At 43.8% G+C, this 20,683-nt stretch overlaps 1 protein-coding gene across 5 annotated transcripts in view; it reads right to left on the reverse strand.

The window, feature by feature from the left end:
- MOCS1 (molybdenum cofactor synthesis 1) overlaps positions 1–18,019 on the reverse strand; it is a 51,487-nt gene extending 33,468 nt beyond the window's left edge. For 3 of the 5 annotated variants that reach the window (XM_084623357.1, XM_084623360.1, XM_084623361.1), the window contains exons 1-3: positions 17,796–18,019; positions 6,257–6,389; positions 5,666–5,833 (exon numbers count right to left, since the gene is read on the reverse strand). In XM_084623357.1, coding sequence (XP_084479483.1) covers positions 5,666–5,833; positions 6,257–6,389; positions 17,796–17,930 — 436 coding nt within the window. In that variant the 5' untranslated portion in view covers positions 17,931–18,019. Of the gene's footprint in view, positions 1–5,665; positions 5,834–6,256; positions 6,390–9,267; positions 9,291–11,579; positions 11,678–17,795 lie in introns of those variants that run through there. The other 2 variants (XM_084623358.1, XM_084623359.1) reach the window with 2 other exon arrangements.
- Positions 18,020–20,683: the final 2,664 nt, after the last annotated feature.

The raw sequence follows: 20,683 nt of genomic DNA on the forward strand, positions 1-20,683 counted from the left end.
GGGTTGCTATTAAAAGTTTTTTATATATAAATAATGGGGAGACAAAGGTTCTGTTTTCAATGAGACCCATAAAAATAATTGCTTAAGAGAAGTATAATTGTTTGATGACTCAAAATGTTTTTGGTTTTTTTGGTCAAGTCTTATTGCAGGAATCCTGCTATTAGCCAGTAGAGCTACCAGCATAGTCCCTCTTAGGCAAGTTCCCTCCTGTTCTAGGTTTTGATAAAACATACCCAATACTCCACACTGCACCAATTCCTGCTCTAGGAGCCCTATGGCTCTCTCTCCTAACACTTCCCACAAAAGGGCCAACAGCCAATGAATGACTGGGACAGATACACCTATGTTCACACCCTACCCACTATTGTAATAACCTTGGTACAAGTCTTGTAAGGTATCATTTGTAAACTCATGATTTGCCAATCAGTATTGTCCTAGTCAGATAGGTGTGGCAACTTTGTATGACGTTATAAGATTCCTCTGTATGGTGTTAATACATATTCCAAACCCCACCGCCCTGGCCAAAACAGAAGCTGGCAAACAGGTCTGTCCTAAACAAAGGAATGATGCTCTGCTTAATTTGCATTTAAGCAGTTAACAGTCATCAGACAGGAATGGAAGACAAAGGAAGTTCAAACAGCTTGAAAAAACAGCAGAGAACATCCTTCTACATATCCTTTGGTTCCTAGTTCTTAGCTGAAAATGTTTTTCTAAGAGGGGACTGATGCTATAAAAAGGAAGGATGAACATCGCAAGGGAGTCCTCTCTCTCCGCCTATCGCATTCACTTTTTCTGAAGAGACAAAGGAAGCAGGAGTTGGCCCCTAGGGGAAGGGTCCCGACATAAAGAATTTGGTCAGTAACACTGCTGAAAGCATGTGGTGAGAAAACGTTCTTTGAATCTAACGTAGTTTGTTAAGTTAGGCATCAATAAGCGTTCTCTTTTTTTTTTGGTAACCATTTCTGGCTTGGATGCCTCATTACTTGTACTCATTTAAAATCTCTCTCTTTGTAGTTAGTCAACTTGTTTTATCTAATCCAGTGTGTTCATGCTGAAGTGTCTGGGTAACTCTATTTGGAACAACAAGTTGTGTGCATATTATTCCCTTAAAGGAATAATGGACGTAACATATTTGCACTGTCTAGGAGGGGGCTGGGCAGTACAGGTCATACTTTTCTGGGGGAAGATTTGAGACTGGGGATGTATTGGGGTCACCTTGCGGCATAACCACTGCTGCTAAGAGCCAAGGTGTGGCTGGCTGCAGGCCACACACAGACATAGCTGGGCGTGATTTGCGTGTTGGAGGCTGTTTGTGAACAGTCCAGACCGGAGGCTACAGCAGCAAGGTGCTGTAAAGGGCAGCCTAGGTTACAGGGTGAGGGTGACACAGCTACTCATTAGTATGGATTGGCCCCTGGGATGTCACACTGAGTAAAGGAAGTTTTAGTGTTATGGATGTCTGTCCACTAGGAACTGAGCTGAGACACCACTCCCTTCTCCCACAAGCTAATTTCGCAGGTCTGGTCTACACTAGGATTTTACATCTCTCAGTGGTGTGAAAAATCCACACCCCTGAGAGACATAACTACGCCATCCTAACCCACGGTGTAGACAGAGCTAGGCAGAGGGCTACCGCCTCTTGGGGAGGGGATTACCTACACTGATGGAAGAATCCCCCCCATCAGCATAGGTAGGGTCCACACTGAAGCGCTACAGCACTTTAAGTGTAGACATACTGACAGAGACCACTTAACAGCCATCAGTTAGTAAAATAAATAAAAATTATATATATTTGATACAAATCTAGGGAGTCTTGGCTGACCTAGAGAAGACAGACTCTATACTTAGGGCCCTACCAAATTCAGGATCCATTTTGATCAATTTCATGCCTGAGGGTTTTTAAATTGGTCAATTTCACATTTTCAGATATTTACGTCTGAAATTTCACAGTGTTGTAACAGTGGGGGTCCCAAACCAACAAGTACACGGAGGTGGGTCTGATCTCCCCCCACTCTCCACAGAGCAGCCATGCAGGGGGAAGGACAAGTCCTGTCCCTCCCCAGCCCGGCTGGGACTTGCAGCTAGGAGCCTCCCCTGCCTCTCCCCAAGCTGGGGCACTCTGAGCAGCACAGGGGAGATCAGATTTCATGGGGAAGGGCTTATTTTACAGTCCATGACACTTTTTCACAGCTGTGAAATTGGTAGGGTCTCATCTATACCCCATTTACTAGTCATCTCAGGGACTTGTGCTCAAAGCAGGCAAAAGGACATGACATAACCTACAGTAAGTTGTAGCTGCTGACTCATGGTGTATGTGAGTTTCTAAATAATCTGAAGAGTTGCAGCAGGCCTGTAGATAAATAAGAGATTAAAAAACCTAGTTTCCCATGTTGGCTTCAAGCCACATTATTGCAGCAGGGAAAAGAAAAAAGTGCAGACGCAGAGTCTTAGCAGAACATGGTACTGATTATTCCTCTATCCCTTACAGACTTTAAGAGTTTTACTGTTAGCAGATATATTGCACTTTATATAGAGAGAGCATTTATTCAGTGGAAAAACTAAGCTAAATTCAGAGCACCAGAATCGCCAAACACCCTAAGCACTGCATGCTGCTTAAGGAAAGCTTCTCAGGCAGGTGAGTGATGACTAGGATTTGCAAGGTGCCTTAAAATAGAGTGACACACAAAAAGGGTTTAAAAATCCAAAATAATTAGGAGTGTTTTCATAGGTTCAGTTAAGAAATGTAAATATTTCCCCACAACGCTGGAAACAAAACTGCATTGTACTAACACATGAAATCCAAAAAGTGAACTAACTAAGGAGAGGAAGTGAAATGGACCAAATTGGTTTCATTGTCCAGTTTGAATGAAAAACACCATCAATGATTAAACACAGACTATTACAAATAGCAAAATTCAGAAATGTAAACCATGTCTAACAGGGAAGGGTATATTATAAATGATCATCTTGCAAAGACCACTTTAAGATACTAATTCCAAATCCATGTCTGCAGGACATGATTTATGCTTCAGTTAAAAGGGCAATAATTGGAATTTAAACTCCCTTAAAGACAGATATTTATCTAACACCAGTCACTGGTGGTTTTACACAGTTGTGTTCTATTACATTCAGATTATTACTGGGTTTCGATTTCTAATCACACTGGAGTTATGTGAATAATGCTCCACTAATTCGTGGAACATTTACTTATTTATTGCAATTAACAACAAGACTACAGATTAGGAGTTTATTGATTAACTGAATGCAAGGCTTTCCCACGTTATGTGTCTAACAACTTCAAAAAGAGGAGTTATTTTCCAGCACCACTGAACAGTTAAACTGTTTTCAAACAATGTCACAGTACACAATGCTCCATTCAGGAAAATGCAGACTGGTGCTAATCCAGGCTGCTTGCCTTCATCTGTAGGGCTAGTCACTTCCCCATCCACAACTCTGTTCTCAAACTGCTGCAGTAATGGTGCCTCTGGCATATCCCTTGGAAGTCTGGAGAAAACACAGCAGTGGACCTGTCTTGCCTCAGTGAAAGCTCCCTCCATTGTTAATTACAAGTCCTTTATTTGGGGACCGTGTCTTTAGGTGCCAGACACATGCACAGTAAATTACAGGACAACCTATAAGAAGAAGAAAAAATGCATGTGTAGACCCCTGAATTCTCTAGGTTTTCAACTCACCCTAGGAGAACAAGCCACACAAATACAAGGCCCAAGACACCAATGAGTTAGTCCAATAGTACAATCACCGAACATCCAGTACCATTAACACAAATGGCCCCAACCTGCCACATTCGCCCCTGACACAAACCAAAAATGATCACTCGGGTTCACACATCAGCTGCAGCAGGCAAAGTGCACAGGCAGAAAGCTTGAGTGCAAACCATATTCTGAATCCATCCTCCAGCAGCACAGACAACTCTTACAGGATTAAGCCACTGCAGTCACGGATGCAAAATGAGCCTTCTACCCCTCCACTACCAAGGCCAGCACGGCTATTTTGCATAGTGCACTGGTTAATTAATCCAGACAGCATAGCCCAAATATCTGACACAAGCACCAAGCATGGGGAAGAGCAGTCAGCATATTTTGCTGACAAGATAAATTGAAAATGTATGGAACACACTGGAACAAACGAAACTGCACTCAAACCAGACTCTATTACCCACCCTGACACAGTTTGGCCCCATCACACAGAACAAACTTAAGAAGCCCTAACAAATGTTAGAGCCACAACCTGTGAAATGGATCCATGCTCTTATAAAAGCCAGCGAAGAACAACTATGCCCGCTCTCAATGGAAATAATCAATGTCTCCTTCATACAAGCACACCTACAAAACTCTTTGAAAAAGAGTTTGCCCAGTGCCCAAGAAGCCATCACTGGACCTGAAGATCTCCCCAACAACCATATGGTCTCCAGCCTCCCCTTTCTAGACAAAATAACTGAAGGATCAGTAACCACCAAGCTCCAATAACCACACATGACATGGGCCAACATCCTGGATGTCTCACAATCAGGGCTCAACACAGAGACAGTTCCATTGGCACTAATGACATTATGGCCATGGACACAAGACTTCCATGTTCACACTGCTGGACCTTTTTGCTGCCTTTGACACAGAGGACCACTTACTAACCCAGCTACATGATGTAGCAGGAGTAGGTGGCCCAAGACTACAGTGATTCCATTCATTCCTCTCCAGTAGACTGAATGGCAAAAGGTAATTGCCCCCGCCCTGCTCCAAAGGCACTCATCTGCAGAGTCCCACGGGGATCCATACTATTCCCTGTTATTTTCAATATCTACACAAGTCCACTGGGATTTAGTCAGACCCCCTGGGCTCAGCAGACAATGGGGTGCCCATTGCACTCAACTACATCTCTCATTCTCAAGTGGTGGAACCACTGCCACTAACAAGACGTCAGAATGTCTTGTGGGGGGAACAGCAGCAGAAATCAGCTCCTGGATGAAGTGCAGCTGGCTCAAGCTGAATCGAGGCAAGATGGATACGACACCTAGTCAGAAAGGGGAAATGCACTGAAGAACTAGCAGAGACAGTGTCTCCACCTGCCACTGAAGGCAGACAGCTCTCCTTTGTCAGACAGGCACAAAGCCTCAGGCCTTGCTTGACTCCTCAATATGCTGGGCTGACCAGGTAGCACCAGTATCTAAAAAGTGCCTTCTTTTACCTGCAGCTTGTTAAGAAACTTCTTCCCTTCCTCCTGGATGAGAACCTGCCCACAGCAACCTATGCATGTGTCACCTCCAGGCTGGACTGCTGGAATTCAGTCTCTGAAACTGAACATGAAGACAATGTACAGGATTTGGCTGGTACAGGATGTGACGTGGAAGAAGCCCCATCATTTGGGAGATTCAAAAACAGAACGGTGCAAAGCACTGGAGGTTTGCTGCACGCAATAACCCCGTATTGCATGTATTTGGTAGGGTGCAGAGGGAGATGGTGCTTGCAGATGGAAGAGACTATTTGTGAACATTTGATTACACGAATAGGGTTCTCAGATCATGATAGGGAACATTCCCTCAGAGCGTAGCCCACATGCCATGCTACTCAATTTGATTAGGCCGAGACATCTTTGTGCTGCATGATTTGTGGCGCTGCTAAAGGAGGAGAAAGCCAGACCAGAAACTTACCCACAATATCAACCACATCAGGCCGGATGAGTGGTTCTCCACCAGTTAGTCGGATCTTGTCCACACCTTCCTTCACAAAGAGCCTGGCAATGGTGATTATCTCCTGGGTAGTGAGCAGCTCTGATTTAGGGGTCAGTTGAACTCCCTCTTCTGGCATACAGTACTGACCTGAATGAGCAATCAAGAAATACATGGGCAAATGGAAGGATCAGCCACTGGCAAGGAACCAACACTGTACTTGGATGCACTTTGCATAGCAACTGCCTGTAATTGCCAACTGTTCTGCCTTGCAGAAATACAGCTAGCAAGAACAGAGTCAAACTAGCAACCCACGGACAAGGCTGCTGGCCTAATTCCTAAAATAACTTTACATCTACTTGACAGGTCTGTAAATAAAGTTTGCCACTTAAGTCTGGAGGGAGGCCAACCCATGGCAAAAGTATGGGTGTTGCCAAAACTGTATTTTTCACACAAGGAGTTTTGGTTGAAATTTTTTTCCCCAGCTCTAGTTCCTACAGGTGGGCCACCATATCCTGTGGAATACATGAACCTCACTGTGACATGGAGGGGGAAGGAAGAAGACAGACTTACATCTGAGGTTGCATTTCTCAGTCAGGGAGATCCGCAGGTAGTTGTGCTGACGGCCAAATCTGTCAGTCAGGAAAGCAGAGAAAGGGGCAGCATGTTCAGTTAGGAAACCTTTTCTTCTTGTGCTTGGCAATTCCTGAGGAGAAAAAGCAACAAAACAAGGGGTAGCTGTTTTCATCTTCAAAGCACTGTACAAATGTTGAACTGAGTCTAAACTTCACAGGGAAATTATCATCCACATCTTATGGAAGGGGAAAACCGAGGCACACAGAAGCCAAGTGATTTTGACCAAGACTAAAAAGTGAGTCTCAGTGGAACAGCTAAGGAGTTCCAGGGGTTTCCCGACTCTCATCCCCTGCTTAATTCCATTGCATCATGCTGCATATTTAAGATAAAGGGGAAGGAACCATATTAAAGTTAGCCACTTTGTGCAGCAGTTGCTGTAGGCCTTCTCTGCAATGCATTTTGCAAGGACAGTTTGATTCTTGAAATCTATAAAGACAGAGGGAAAGATATACACCCAAAATAGTCAGCCGGACGCCCTCATTGTGGTCCTCAAACCTGGGCATGAGCCTTCCAGGCATTTTGCTGCCTAGCAGAAGAACTAAAAGTTACAACTGAAAGTACACCACTAGCCTTCTGCCTGTGACAGTTCAAGTATGAGACAAAAGGCCCTGTCCAACGTAAGAACAAATTGGGCCACTTTGAACGGTTTTTTAAATCTGTGGGCAACAGCCATATTTAGTACGGTTTTCCAGCTTGAATTGTGTTCGAAGCCTTGTGCTATGGACATGGCTCGGCTAACACGATTCCCAGGTGAAAGGCTCTGTGTAACTAGTCAGGGAGGGCAGTGCTAAAACCCCTAATAGTAATACGACAGCGTTTTAAACAAGGTTGCAACTAACACAATGCTGTTCCCCTCTCCTTGTGTGTGCCTAAAAGTGCTAGAAGCACAACACATTTGGGACTAGTTACTCCAGGTTGCAACACTATCTGAAATCCCTGCTTCATGCTCCTGCATGCATAGAGCCCTGCGTGGATACAAAATTTGTATCTGCATCTTATCCGCAAAAATGGTCCGGGGATATCTGCAGATTTGCGGGGCTTTATGCATGTGTAATTAAAGGAAGTAAACCACCAGCAAGGGAAGGGGGTCAGAGAACTGTACAACAGGGGTCAAATGTGGGGAGAGCTAATAAGAGACTCCCAGGCCTAGGTGGGATGGGCAAATCTAAGTTTCAAACCAGTGCTGCTCAAGACACAAACCGTATTGAGCAGCAGCTAACAAAGGTGGAAAGGGGAAAAAAAAAAAAAAAAGAAACACCCCCCAAGAAGGATGCCAACCCTCTAGGATTGCCTGAAGCCTCCAGGAATGAAAGATTAATCTTTAATTAAAGATTATATCATGGGATGAAACCTCCAGGAATACATCCAACCAAAACTAGCAACCCTACGCAATGTTTAGTGCACTAGAGTCAAAGTTTAGCAGTAGCCCCTGGGCCACCGCTTTGCTTACTGGGCCATTAAGAGAAGCTGATGCTTGATTAAAAACATCTTAGTTATAAATAATTCTGCATCTCATCCCTTTCACAGAGGGGTGCTGGTAGGAAATCATGCTGTCAGCTGCTTCCAAGGGTCAGCTGCTGCTGGCTCTTTACTCAGTGTCATAACCCTCTACTTATGAAGCACTGACCATCCTCACAGCATGGGACAAGGACTCCACTCTGGAGATCAACTACAGACCAGTGGTCCAGCAAAACGTCCCTAAGAATGGGGGTATTAGAGAGTTGAAGCAAAGTTTGTCTTTTACCTATTTCCAAGTAAGGAAATTGCAACCACTGATCCTCAGAGTGGGTTGCCCTTATCTCTTAGCTACTTGGGGAACAAACCCAGACTTGTTTGTGGATGGGGATTAAGACTACAAAAGCGCTCCAGAAATAGTTATTTTAAAAGCAGAGAGAGTGCCAACATCTAAAAAAATACATTAAAGTGATAGAACAGTTCATTCCCAGAGTAAACTAATTAAGAAAGAGCTATTTGCCAAACTTTGTTTCTGCTGATGCCTCCAGGTTCAACATACGTTGTGTGAAGACTAGAATGCTTTCTCTAAGAGGCTCAAACTACACCTGTATGCCTCAGAAATACAGGCATGCTTACAGTCATCTAGATTATATGGCTGGATTCTAAACTATTATACCAGCATAGATCTGGACATCACTGAAATCAATGGAGTTACACTGGTGCATATCTGGAGTAAGTAAGAGCAGGTTGAGTTGCACAGGCTTCAGAAGTCTGTGGGATTCCCTCTCCACTTCACAATAACGCAATATCCTCACTAATTTTATTTCTAAAACTTTCTGTTCTTGAATAAACCTATTAATAGCGCCTATCAAGCTTGTGCCTGGTTTTCTCCCCACTCCATATCCCCACTATGTCAACTTTAAACACACCTTTGAGTTGGAGTAAGACTATATAAATGACCTCCCCACCCATATTCCCTGTGGCCACTCTCCATTTCCCTCTCCTCCACCTCCTATCCCATGGTCTATCAGATCATTCAAGCCTCTGGCTAAAGAAATAGCTACTGTGAAAAAATTTGAGAGTGAAACCACAATTTGACACAGAAACTGAGATCCATGGTCTGCTATTAACACGGAGAGCTGAGCCTGAGGTTTGAGACTCTGAAGTAAGACAGGGTGACAGCAGCCAGTTCACTCCCTGCCTTTGGGCTAATCCCTAACCACTTCCCATGTGAGACTACTCCTAAGCAGCATGCTTCAGTATATTAGCAAGTCTGGATAGACAACTGCCTCAGAAAGCTTTTCACTCTTAAGGTTTGAACAAGCACGCTCAGATGGACCCCAAAGCTGAAGTCTTGGATGCACTCTTGAGACCACAAGATGTACATTTTTCAAGTATCAGAGTAGCAAGTTTTTCAAGTAGGTCTTCAATCTCACTCTACTGAAAGCTTTGCCTACTGGTTATATCTCTCTACTCCCAGCTCTGCCACTAACCTGTGGGGTGCTGGGCAAGTTATTTAACCCCATGTTACTTCCACTTCCCCACCTGTAAAACAGGGAGAATACTAGTTAACCACTTTTATAAGTGTTTTCAGAGGCTCAAATTAGAGGAGCTATAGAAGTGGTTTTTGTTTGTTTTTAAAATACCTATATGCTCTTATCTGGTGGTGGATGCTCACATTTCTCCATTTATATTAATCACAATTATATTAAGATTTTATGGAGACCAACTGAATAATTATGATAGACACTGAGCAGTCACTACATGAAGGGAACAAAATAAGGTTAGCATAATGGGAGGAGGGATGTGAGATGCAGTGGAAATGGTTCTTAAAAATGCAATCCATCTTGTTTCCATTAATGCTCTTCAGACACAGCATCATAAAATTATTTAAGGAGACAGATTTTGTGTTAGCAAGTTAAAGAAAAAAGGAATATTTAAAATCCTGTGACTACAGTGGCCAGTTCCAGACATTCTAACTATCCTTGTTAGGTTATAACGGATAAGGGGTTAAAGGTTAAGGATCTGACTATAAACCTCAAACGTTAAATGAGTGACTGGACTCTAGGGCTGCATTATGTGGAGGATATGGAGAGGATGAGAGAACAAGCCACGTCACAGATGTTAGTCACATCACTCAGGTCATGTCTACACTACCCACCGGATTGGCGGGTAGTGATCAATCTATCTGGGATCGATTTATCACGTCTAGTGTAGATGCAATAAATCGATCCCCGATCGCTCTGCCGTCAACTCCGGAACTCCACCAGCGTGAGAGTCGGAAGCGGAGTTGACAGGGGAGCAGCGACTGTTGATCCTGCACCGCGAGGACACAAAGTAAGTGATTCTAAGTCGATCTAAGATACGCAACTTCAGCTATGAGAATAGCATTTATGCTATGAGAATAGCATAGCTGAAGTTGCGTATCTTAGATCGATTCCCCCCCCCAAGCGTAGACCAGGCCTTTGTGCGCTACTGGAAGGAGCTCAGATACTGTGTTGATGAGCATGGTATAAAAACCTATTCAGAAGAGCTACTCAAAGTTGCTGCTGAAAAAGCTCCAGAACTGCTCTGCCCGCACAGGTTGGATGCCGGGAGGTCAAGTGTAGAGGTGTACTGGTGAAGCAAGGATGCACAGCCCTGCCCACATTATGCCTGGCTCTAGCCAGCAGCGTTAGTCACTCCATAGTTTAAACAAGGGAGCCCTAGCACTATGCTTAGAGATATTTACAATATTTTCCATACTCTAGATACAGCTAAGCCTATTCCCCCTCAGAAGTTTTTTTGGAGAAGATTTTCTGCGTGTTACTCCTTTGGGTGGGAGACAGGTAGAAGATACACTCTCTGAACAGATCAGCCAGGCAGTGTAGGGCATGTGGGGTGGAGCAAGGTGCAGCCAGACAGACAGCAGAACAGTGGGAGGTGCAGAGAGGTGACATCTAATAGCTGAAGCTATTTTGACTCATTCACAGCTGTTCTAACACTGCAAACCTTTTTAAAAAAGCAGAAACAATCCTTTTGTAGGAACATAATCTTCCCAGAGACCACTGTTCAATTTACTTCCGCTCTCCAACTGCGGAGATCTTGTAATTAAATGGCAAGAGTCCAGAGGACTTTCAATAGCAGCTTGGCCAGTGGACTGGTAAGGTCTGAAAATAGGCACGAAGCACAAGTGTCTGCTTACGTAAAGTGGCCCATTAGCCCTGTTTGGGTACATCTACTTTGCAATTTAAAAAACCCCCACCACACTGAGTCTCAGATCCGGGGTCAGTTGAGTCAGGCTCCTAGGGCTCAGGATGCAGGGCTAAAATTTGCAGTGTTGACATCTGGGCTCAGGCTGGAGCCCAGGCTCGGAAACTTGGTGAGGGGTGTGGGTCTCCGAGCCCAGGCTCCAACCCCAGCTTCTACACAGCAATTTTTAGCCTTGCAGCCTGTGCCTAACTGACCTAGGCCAGCTGCAACTGTGTCACGGGTCTTTTATTGCAGTGTGGACATACCCTTAGTTACCAGTACTTCTACTGTCGGTCATCCATTTTCAGCAGGCAGAAGGAAATCTATGCCTGCTTCTGTCTGAAGTTTGCTTACTACACTAAAAAGGATGCCAGATTCAGTTTGAACAACTGAACATATCGGGTGTCAATATAGGACCCTGGCCCTCTCTGTCTGCATTTGCCAGTAGGAAAAACTGATAACTACAGACACTCATCAACACACAGCCAAGCTCTCAGCTCAGACCCTATACATGATTCACCCATGGTAACTACTAAGAAGGCTTTCAGATGAGCAGGCAGTGGAATAAATCTACCTTTAACTCCCAGGGGGTAGTGCAGACAGACCACACCGTGTGTCTACCAGTTCTGTGAAGCCTTGTTGACATTAGGGAGTGCTACACCAGGCCTGCACCTAGCAGAGAGAGATGAACCACCATTAGCTTTGGTGGTAATTTCTGGTAAAAAAAATTCCCTAATTTAGACAAAGTATAAGAAAGAGAGCACACAGCTACATTTATAGACTTTTAACCTGTGCTCATCCCTCAACTAACTTTGTGGTTTTTTTACATCCTTTAGTTGCTTCACATATTTTCAGATAACTAGCAACCTTTGCCTATTATAAATGTGAAAGTGGCACTCTCTTCAAGGACACACTCCCAATGTACAGCAAAACCTGCCAAGAGCAACCATTCATGGGAATTTGCAGAAGTGGATGCTTGTAAGAGGTGGTCTCTCTTCAAAGGTATGGTATTGCCACCCTTACTTCTCTGCTGCTGATGGCAGCACTGCTTTCTGAGCTGGGTGCCTTGCCAGCAGCCGCTGTTCTCCGGCCGCCCAGTTCTGAAGGCAGAGCGGAGAGTGGTGGCTGGGCACCCAGCTCTGAAGGGAGTAAGAAAATGTCACTGGTTGCAGATGACAGATGGCCGCTCGTCACAGTTTTTTCAGTTAAATTATAGGGGGACAAGTTCCATGGCCTCTGCAAGTACTCACTTGTGACGGGTGGTCTCTCTTCAGAGGTGGTCGCTAAGCAGGTTTTACTGTAGTTTTATAAAATCTTTTAGCTGTTTAAACATACTTTTTGAAACTGAAATCAAGATCTGCTTCCTTAATTGAATTTTTCTTCAGTTGCATAAAATGGTTTGTTATTGTAATGTTGCTTGAGCACTAGAAGCTGCTTGTAATTTAAAAGCAAATGCATTGATGCTTTTTCTTTTTCTACAAACTAAAAATAAAATAGAAGTCCTAGTTATTGTCATGACACTCTCTCATTATAACCTTAGAATCTGTAAAAAATCTCCACCAGAAGCATGCAAAAGCTGGTGTAACACAAGGTTATAAAAGATTGACAACTTTAAAGTGAATGAAGAGAGGAAAGCTTACTACCCAGGGCTTTCCCCAGTGAAAGTATGACTCCAACTGTTCCTCTCCCTCTGCCCAAGTGATGCAAACAGAGATTCACCACTAACTCATGTCATCTGGATCTGCAGACTCATGTCGATATGGTCCCTTTAAAAGTATTCTTGGAAATAATGAACAATCTTTGCTTGGTGTGTAGCAGACAGGCTTCTGTAAAATATCAGAGATCATGTTTTCATCCTGATTGCTAGAACTTCCTATTTATTAGCTTGTTGTCATATCCTTATACTGGGATACAGTTTAGGGGACTGGCAATGGGAGGAGTCATAAGAACGGCCATAGTTGGTCAGACCCAAATGCCCATCTAGCCCAGTATCCTGTCTTCTGACAGTGGCCATTGCCAGGTGCCTCAGAGGGAATAAACAGAACGGGTAATCATCAAGTGATCCATCCTTAGCTACCTACGTTTCCAGGTCAATCCAACCTAAGCTGGTGCTGACAGCAAGTTCCCACTAATGGTTATTCACAGACATGTGAGATGAGCTTGGTAGTTCTCGTTCCAGTTTCTAGTGGAACTGTTGTCTACATTACCAAAAACAGAAAAACCCACCCCTCTTCAGTTGGCACTCACTGGCATTATCAATAGCCTCAGTAGAAAGGCCAAGGATTAAATGGTTATGGGCCCTGAACTATTTTCATCCCACCTGAAAGGTCAGCTGAGGCACACTGATAGGGGGGAGCCTGCTCTGCTACTGACTGTACTGCTACCTGATCTGTGAACAAAGGACTTCAGACTCCTGGGCTGTCAATCTGACACTTTATATTACCACTAAGATGTTCAGAAGATCACACTGAATAGTTATATTTTTTTTTAACAGTTATTCCTGTAACTCTCCATGACAGGGTGTCAAGCCTCCGGATGCGTCAATCAGATTGTGCTTTCTAGAGTAATTTTTCCACAAATATAAAAAAATTAAAAAAGTTATCACCAGAAATATTAACACCCATTAGGAATATCACAAGATGGCCTAGTGCAGGGGTTCTCAAAGTTCATTGCACCACGACCCCCTTCTGACAACAAAAATTACTACATGACCCCAGGAGCAGGGACTGAAGCCTGAGCCTGCCTGAGCCCCGCCATCCTGGTGGGGGTGCCAAAACCTGAGCCCCACCCCCCAGGTGGAGTGGGAGCAAAGCCAAAGCTCAAGGGGTTCAGCCCCAGGCAGGGGGCCAGTAACCTGAGCCCTGCCACCCAGGGCTGAAGCCCTCAGACATTCTTCACTTCACTTTCCAGAGACTATAAAGATTTAACAGAGTTCTCTGAGAGACTAACGAAAAACGATCAAGTGTTTGTCTTGACAAATCACTAAATAGGCATTTGTAGAGGATTTTGCTGGGGGTGAAAAAACAAGCATGACTGGTCTAAAAAAAAAGCCATCCAAACCCAGAGGGAGTGAGGCTACGGGAGCAGCATAGGGGCAGGGCTTGCACCATCATGCTGCATGTGAGGGGCAGTGCTTGGCCTAAGGAAAAAAAAAAAAAAAAGAGCCCAGAGAAAAAGTGGCCCCCAAGTTAAATGTAAAACCCCATGGGCTACAAGTAAATAAAAATTGCCACTGGGTCCTTAAAAAGTAAGCCCAAATATTGCTTAATTGGAACTACTTAGGCAACCCCATGGTGGGCCTGTGTAAGATACAGCAGGCCACAGTGCTGCTTGCTACAGCCTCACCCGACACATCCCTCCCACAACACTCCTCTTCATTCCTCATGCAAAAAGCAAAGGAAGATCACAGATCTGCAACATGTATTGTTTCAGAGTAACAGCCGTGTTAGTCTGTATTCGCAAAAAGAAAAGGAGGACTTGTGGCACCTTAGAGACTAACCAATTTATTTGAGCATGAGCTTTCGTGAGCTACAGCTCACTTCATCGGATGCATACCGTGGAAACTGCAGCAGACTTTATATATACACAGAGAATATGAACCAATACCTCCTCCCACCCCACTGTCCTGCTGGTAATAGCTTATCTAAAGTGATCATCAAGTTGGGCCATTTCCAGCACAAATCCAGGTTCTCTCACCCTCCACCCCCCCACACACAAACTCTTTGTCACTTTGGATGGGCTATTACCAGCAGGAGAGCGAGTGTGTGTGTGGGGGGGTGGAGAGTGAGAAAACCTGGATTTGTGCTGGAAATGGCCCAACTTGATGATCACTTTAGATAAGCTATTACCAGCAGGACAGTGGGGTGGGAGGAGGTATTGTTTCATGATCTCTGTGTGTATATAATGTCTGCTGCAGTTTCCACGGTATGCATCCGATGAAGTGAGCTGTAGCTCACGAAAGCTCATGCTCAAATAAATTGGTTAGTCTCTAAGGTGCCACAAGTACTCCTTAACATGTATTGTGTGTAACATCTCATTCCGGTGCCACAAGTGGGTAGTATTCGGGGGATAATTCCTCCTTCATTTAGGTGGATGGCAGAAAGGAGTCTCATATTCAAACCCTACCGAGGGGCATGCCAAGTGGCAAACGTGATCATATTTAGAATATCTGCATAATCTACAGTGAGCAGCATCTGATTTTGGTGACCAATCTGAGTGCTTATTTTGTGGAAGGAACTTGGAAAGAATATCCCTCCTGCCATTTGACCCCCAGAAGGGAGAGAGAAGAAAGGGGGATACAGAACCCCATTTTACATGGAATAACTAACATTGATTGGCTGCTTAAGTTACAGGGGGATTCAGATGACATAGACCACAATACAACTGCCACCACCATACACACAGAAGTCACAGGTCTACCCACCAGATATCCCAAGTGCTCCTCCCTTCTTGCAAGCCAAAAAAAAAAAAAAAAAAAGGTGATTGACAATATTCTGCTTTGAAACCTGCAAAGTAGCATTCAAAAGAGCAAGGTATTCTAGATTGAGCAATTTTAAAAATGCAGTCTCTAGGATGGCAATTTTAGACTTAAAGCTCTGCTTGTAGTCACATAATTTAACAAGTCTACTATGTGACCCATCGAAAACCAAACAACCATTTTTCTAACTTATTGAGCCAATTTTACTGACAGATAAGTTGTTTACTGTCAGTTTGATTTCTTGTAAAAAAGTATTAAATTCACCGTCAGTTTAAAAATATTACTGACTTCCAGTAATCCAGAAAGCAGCACCAGAACCTAGTCCCAGTCTGTTTTTTGCTCGTTAAGGGGCTGCCATGTGAGAGAGTGTAACCAATAAATCATGTAAAATTTGTGATTATTCTGTATGTCAAGTCCTATTTTTGCAGACGTGTGCCAGACACTTACACTCTGCATGTTTCTGTTGTGCCCTTCCACCCTCAGTTTGGCACCAAGGAGGTGGAATTAATTTTCGAGGCATCTAACAATTAAATTGGGAGCAGCCTAGTTAGGACAATGTTTTTGCTGAGGAAATTCAGTTTCAAGACAGCTGTGCAAAGTAAACAAACAACCTTCTACTAGGAAGTCCACATGACCTCTTGGGTTACATCCAGTTGATCATCAGTTGGCCAATTTCAACAAAGATGGCCACTTCTGGCATTTACAGATAATGTGCTTTTGAATAGTGTACAGTATACCCAGAACGGAAAAACATTTTTGCTGAATGACTTGTTCACTACAAAATGGATAAAGGAGATGAAATTTCACTATTACTAAACAAGAGAATAATACACTGTAATTAAGAGATAAGTATTAGTATTACACTTGAGACAAAAAACAGCCTGTAATAGGGGGAGAGGAAATGTTATTGCTTAAAGTTAACACATAGAGGTTGAACATTTTAAAATGCACAGAATTCCGTACTTGTAACATGGTAGATTATAAATACTGAAAGAATTAAAAAAAACTAATTTACTTTTCACCACATATGCCATTTAACTATCTGTTTTTTTTTTCTCTCATCCTGGACAAGTGAAAAACTATTCAGGTTTCACTATTGTTTTCAGTCAATTTCAGTTCCAATGCTAGGATATTATAGTTGCAATTACTCCAGAGGAATATTTAAACAGAAACCAGAAAATGTTGAATGAAACCAAACGTAAAGTAGTAGTACATTACTAAACACAACACTTAAGTCTGGAGCTTAAACTGTGTGACATTATTTCCAGTTATAAAAGGTTACCTGTAGAGCAGTTTTAAAAAGTCACCCTTTAAACACAGACCTCCCCGTTGAATAAACTCACACTTATGATAATAGAGAACATTATTCTTAGATATTTCCGCAATTTTTTTTAAAAAATAGTTAAGATTAGAGGGATACAGTTTTCACCTTCATTCCCAGCTATGAACTGCCATGTGGCACTGTTGTCCCCTATGAGCCAGCTGCCACATTCCAGTCCAGATGTGGTTACATTTCACTGGTGAGTGCAAGGATTTCTGTACACAATATTTCTGTAAAGCACTTTAGGATCTCTCAAAGAGGAAAAAAAGTGCTATCTAAAACCAAGATCATCAGTGTTCAAACAGTAGTTGCCTGTCTCAGTCAAGGAGACAGAAAAGGCACAACATGAGCTCCTTTAACAGATTTTTTTTAAAAATTATCTACAGTCCACCCATTTTTTTCTTCCTTCTAGATAGCTACTTTGAGGGGAAAGTTGACTGTGCAACTCAGCTTTCCAAGAAAGGCAGATTTAGCAGCCTGCAGCTCACCATGATAGGCATTTTCACAAGGCTACCTCCTCCATACAGATGCCCAAGGTCTCCGGGCACATTCTGTAAGAGCAAATGCTTGTGCCAATATCTTGTTTAAAAGCCCTCACCTCCCTGCTGCTCAGCTGTTGACCCCCCCACACACACACTTCGCCCCAGAGGTGGCCTTTTGTCAGTGTTAATTGCTATGTAAAGTATGACCCCCCCCTTCCCCAAAGCTAGGTAACCCCTAGCCTCCAGAACACCCTCTTCCTTGGCACCCTCCCCCTAGATAACTACTGCCCCACTCTCCTCTATGCATATAATCCCCAGGGGCTGGCACCCACCTGATCCTCAAATCCAGTCACCCTCTGGCCCCCTCTCCCTAGCTAACTCCCAGCCCCCCCTTTAACTCCCTCCTCCCCAGCTGCCCCCCACAACCTCCCTACTGAGCCAGACACCTGCCCGCCTACATGGCTGCCCCGGGGCTCCCATTAACCCCCCGGGCTGCTGCCCGCCACTCACCTGAGCCGGGGCGGGGGCAGCCACAAGCGCTTGCTGCTGCCGCCGCACAGGAGCCCCGGAGCTGCAGCCCCTGCCCAGCCGGGCATGGAAGGGCCCCCGCAGGAGACACCCGCGAACCCCCCGCGCCGCTGCCATAGGCCCTGACTGAGGCCGGCCCGCACGGATCCGCTACCTGCGGGCGGCCTCACGCTGCTTCTGCCCCGGACAGCAGCCGACGCTGCCGGCCTGAGTCACGTGGGGGGGAGAGGTCCCAACCAGCCAATCGCAATGCGGGGACGGCCGAGGTCGCCGTGCCGCATGCTGGGAGTTGTAGTTCCTCAGCCGCTTCGGGGGCGCAGGTGGTGTCAGGCTGAAAGAAGTAAAAACAAAAAAAACAACACTTTTTCTTTTTTTTTTTTTTTTTTTGTAGTCTTAGATTTTCAGGTTTTTTCTGCCTTGTGTTCCCTGGAAGACTCAGAACACCTGAAGAACTGGCAGGGATTTTGATATCAGAAATACCACCGCAAAATGGACAATAGGATTGTTATTCGGACTGTTCAAAAGTTTGTTTTTGCTAATTCCTGGTTAGCTCAAGTATATGAGAAACATTTGCAAGAAAAGATATTTTTGTTCAAAGTCTTCAAAAGGACTGAGAAATCTCCCAGTCCATTTCTCTGGGTCCTCCAAGGAGTTCTCTAGCAAAAACAGGGAAAACAAAACTTTACAGACTCAGTACTTCTAAATTTAAAAAAATAATTAAAAAAATCCTTTAATGGTGGAGACTGATAGGTAATCATGCTTCCATTTTGCTTTATAAAGCACACGTTTGCTCCAATTGATGGCAATATGCTAGTTCAGTTGATGGTAATATGCTGGTACCTTTCATTCCTACTTTTGTTTTTCTTGAAAATAATATTGCACCACAGACATTTTGTATATATGCAGAAATTGAACAGTAGGTCTCTACCAACTGTGGTCCAAATCCTGTTTTCAGTTATCAAAAGCTTAAACCCCTACCATTTGAGCTAAAAAGGCAACACATTTAGTTATGATTAAGCAGCTGGCTGTTACAGTCACTGTTCAATTAAGCAAACAAATATTTTCAATAATAAAGACAATGACAGGTTTCAGAGTAGCATCCGTGTTAGTCTGTATTCGCAAAAAGAACAGGAGGACTTGTGGCACCTTAGAGACTAACCAATTTATTTGAGCATAAGCTTTTGTGAGCTACAGCTCACTTCATCCGATGCATTCAGTGGAAAATACAGTGGGGAGATTTATATACATAGAGAACACGAAACAATGGGTGTTACCATACACACTGTAACCAGAGTGATCACTTAAGATGAGCTATTACCAGCAGGAGAGCCAGGGGGCGGGACCTTTTGTAGTGATAATCAAGCTGGGCCATTTCCAGCAGTTGACAAAAACTCTGAGGAACAGTGGGGGGGGGGTGGTGGGAAATAAACATGGGGAAATGCTTACAGACAGCCCCCCAACCTGAAGCAAATACTCACCAGCAACCACACACACCACACAACAGAACTACTAACCCAGAAACCTATCCTTGCAACAAAGCCCGTTGCCAACTGTGTCCACATATCTATCCAGGGGACATCATCATAGGGCCTTATCACATCAGCCACACTATCAGAGGCTCGTTCACCTACACATCTACCAATGTGATATATGCCATCATGTGCCAGCAATGCCCCTCTGCCATGTACATTGGTCAAACTGGACAGTCTCTACATGAAAGAATAAATGGACACAAATCAGACGTCGAGAATTATAACATTCAAAAAGCAGTCAGAGAACACTTCAATCTCTCTGGTCACTCGATTACAGACCTCAAAGTTGCAATTCTTCAACAAAAAACTTCAAAAACAGACTCCAACGAGAGACTCCTGAATAGGAATTAATTTGCAAACTGGATACAATTAATTTAGGCTTGAATAGAGACTGGGAGTGGATGGGTCATTACACAAAGTAAAACTATTTCCCCATGTTTATTTCCCCCCACTACCCCCCACTGTTCCTCAGACGTTCTTGTCAACTGCTGGAAATGGCCCAGCTTGATTATCACTACAAAAGGTCTCCCCCCTATCCCCCCACTCCTGCTGGTAATAGCTCACCTTAAGTGATCACTCTGGTTACAGTGTGTATGGTAACACCCATTGTTTCATGTTCTCTATGTATATAAATCTCCTCACTGTATTTTCCACTGAATGCATCCGATGAAGTGAGCTGTAGCTCATGAAAGCTTATGCTCAAATAAATTGGTTAGTCTCTAAGGTGCCACAGGTACTCCTTTTCTTTTTAATAAAGATAATGTTCAATTAAAACAAACTGTTTGGTGTTGTGTGCAACTGCAGAAAGGTAAATGAGCAAGTTATGGCTTGCCTAATCACCAGCAGTTTTGTGAATTCTTTCCATGGTGCCTCTACTTTCCTCTCCCTTATGGTGGCTATTCCCCTACAGCCAACGGTTTGATTTTTAACTTAACTACAAACACCTCCGCATGTGCTAAACTGTACTGTATCCATAGTCCCATTGATTTTGATGGGATTGTGCATGTTAGAAAAGTTAAGCATATGTATTAATGTTTGCATGATTAAGGCCGTAGGCCTTGTCTACATGGGAAAGTATTTCTTGTTCTACAAGTATACTCTTCCTACATAAGTGTGTCTTTTTTCAGTCTAGCTTAAACTCCTTCCCAAGCAACCTTCAAACAAAAAGAAAAAAAGCCCTTCTTATACTGGAACAAAAGTGTTCGCAAGTGAGTTATACCAGTACAAATATATTAGCTCAAAAATCACACCTTAGCTTATACCAAATAGACTTTTCTGGCTTGCCAGGGCCTCAGACAGATTGTTTTCCTTGTGACTCTCAACTGCTTTCCGAATTCC

This window comes from Lepidochelys olivacea (genome assembly GCF_965140295.1).
Source record: "Lepidochelys olivacea isolate rLepOli2 genome assembly, chromosome: 3".
NCBI lineage: Eukaryota > Metazoa > Chordata > Testudines > Cheloniidae > Lepidochelys > Lepidochelys olivacea.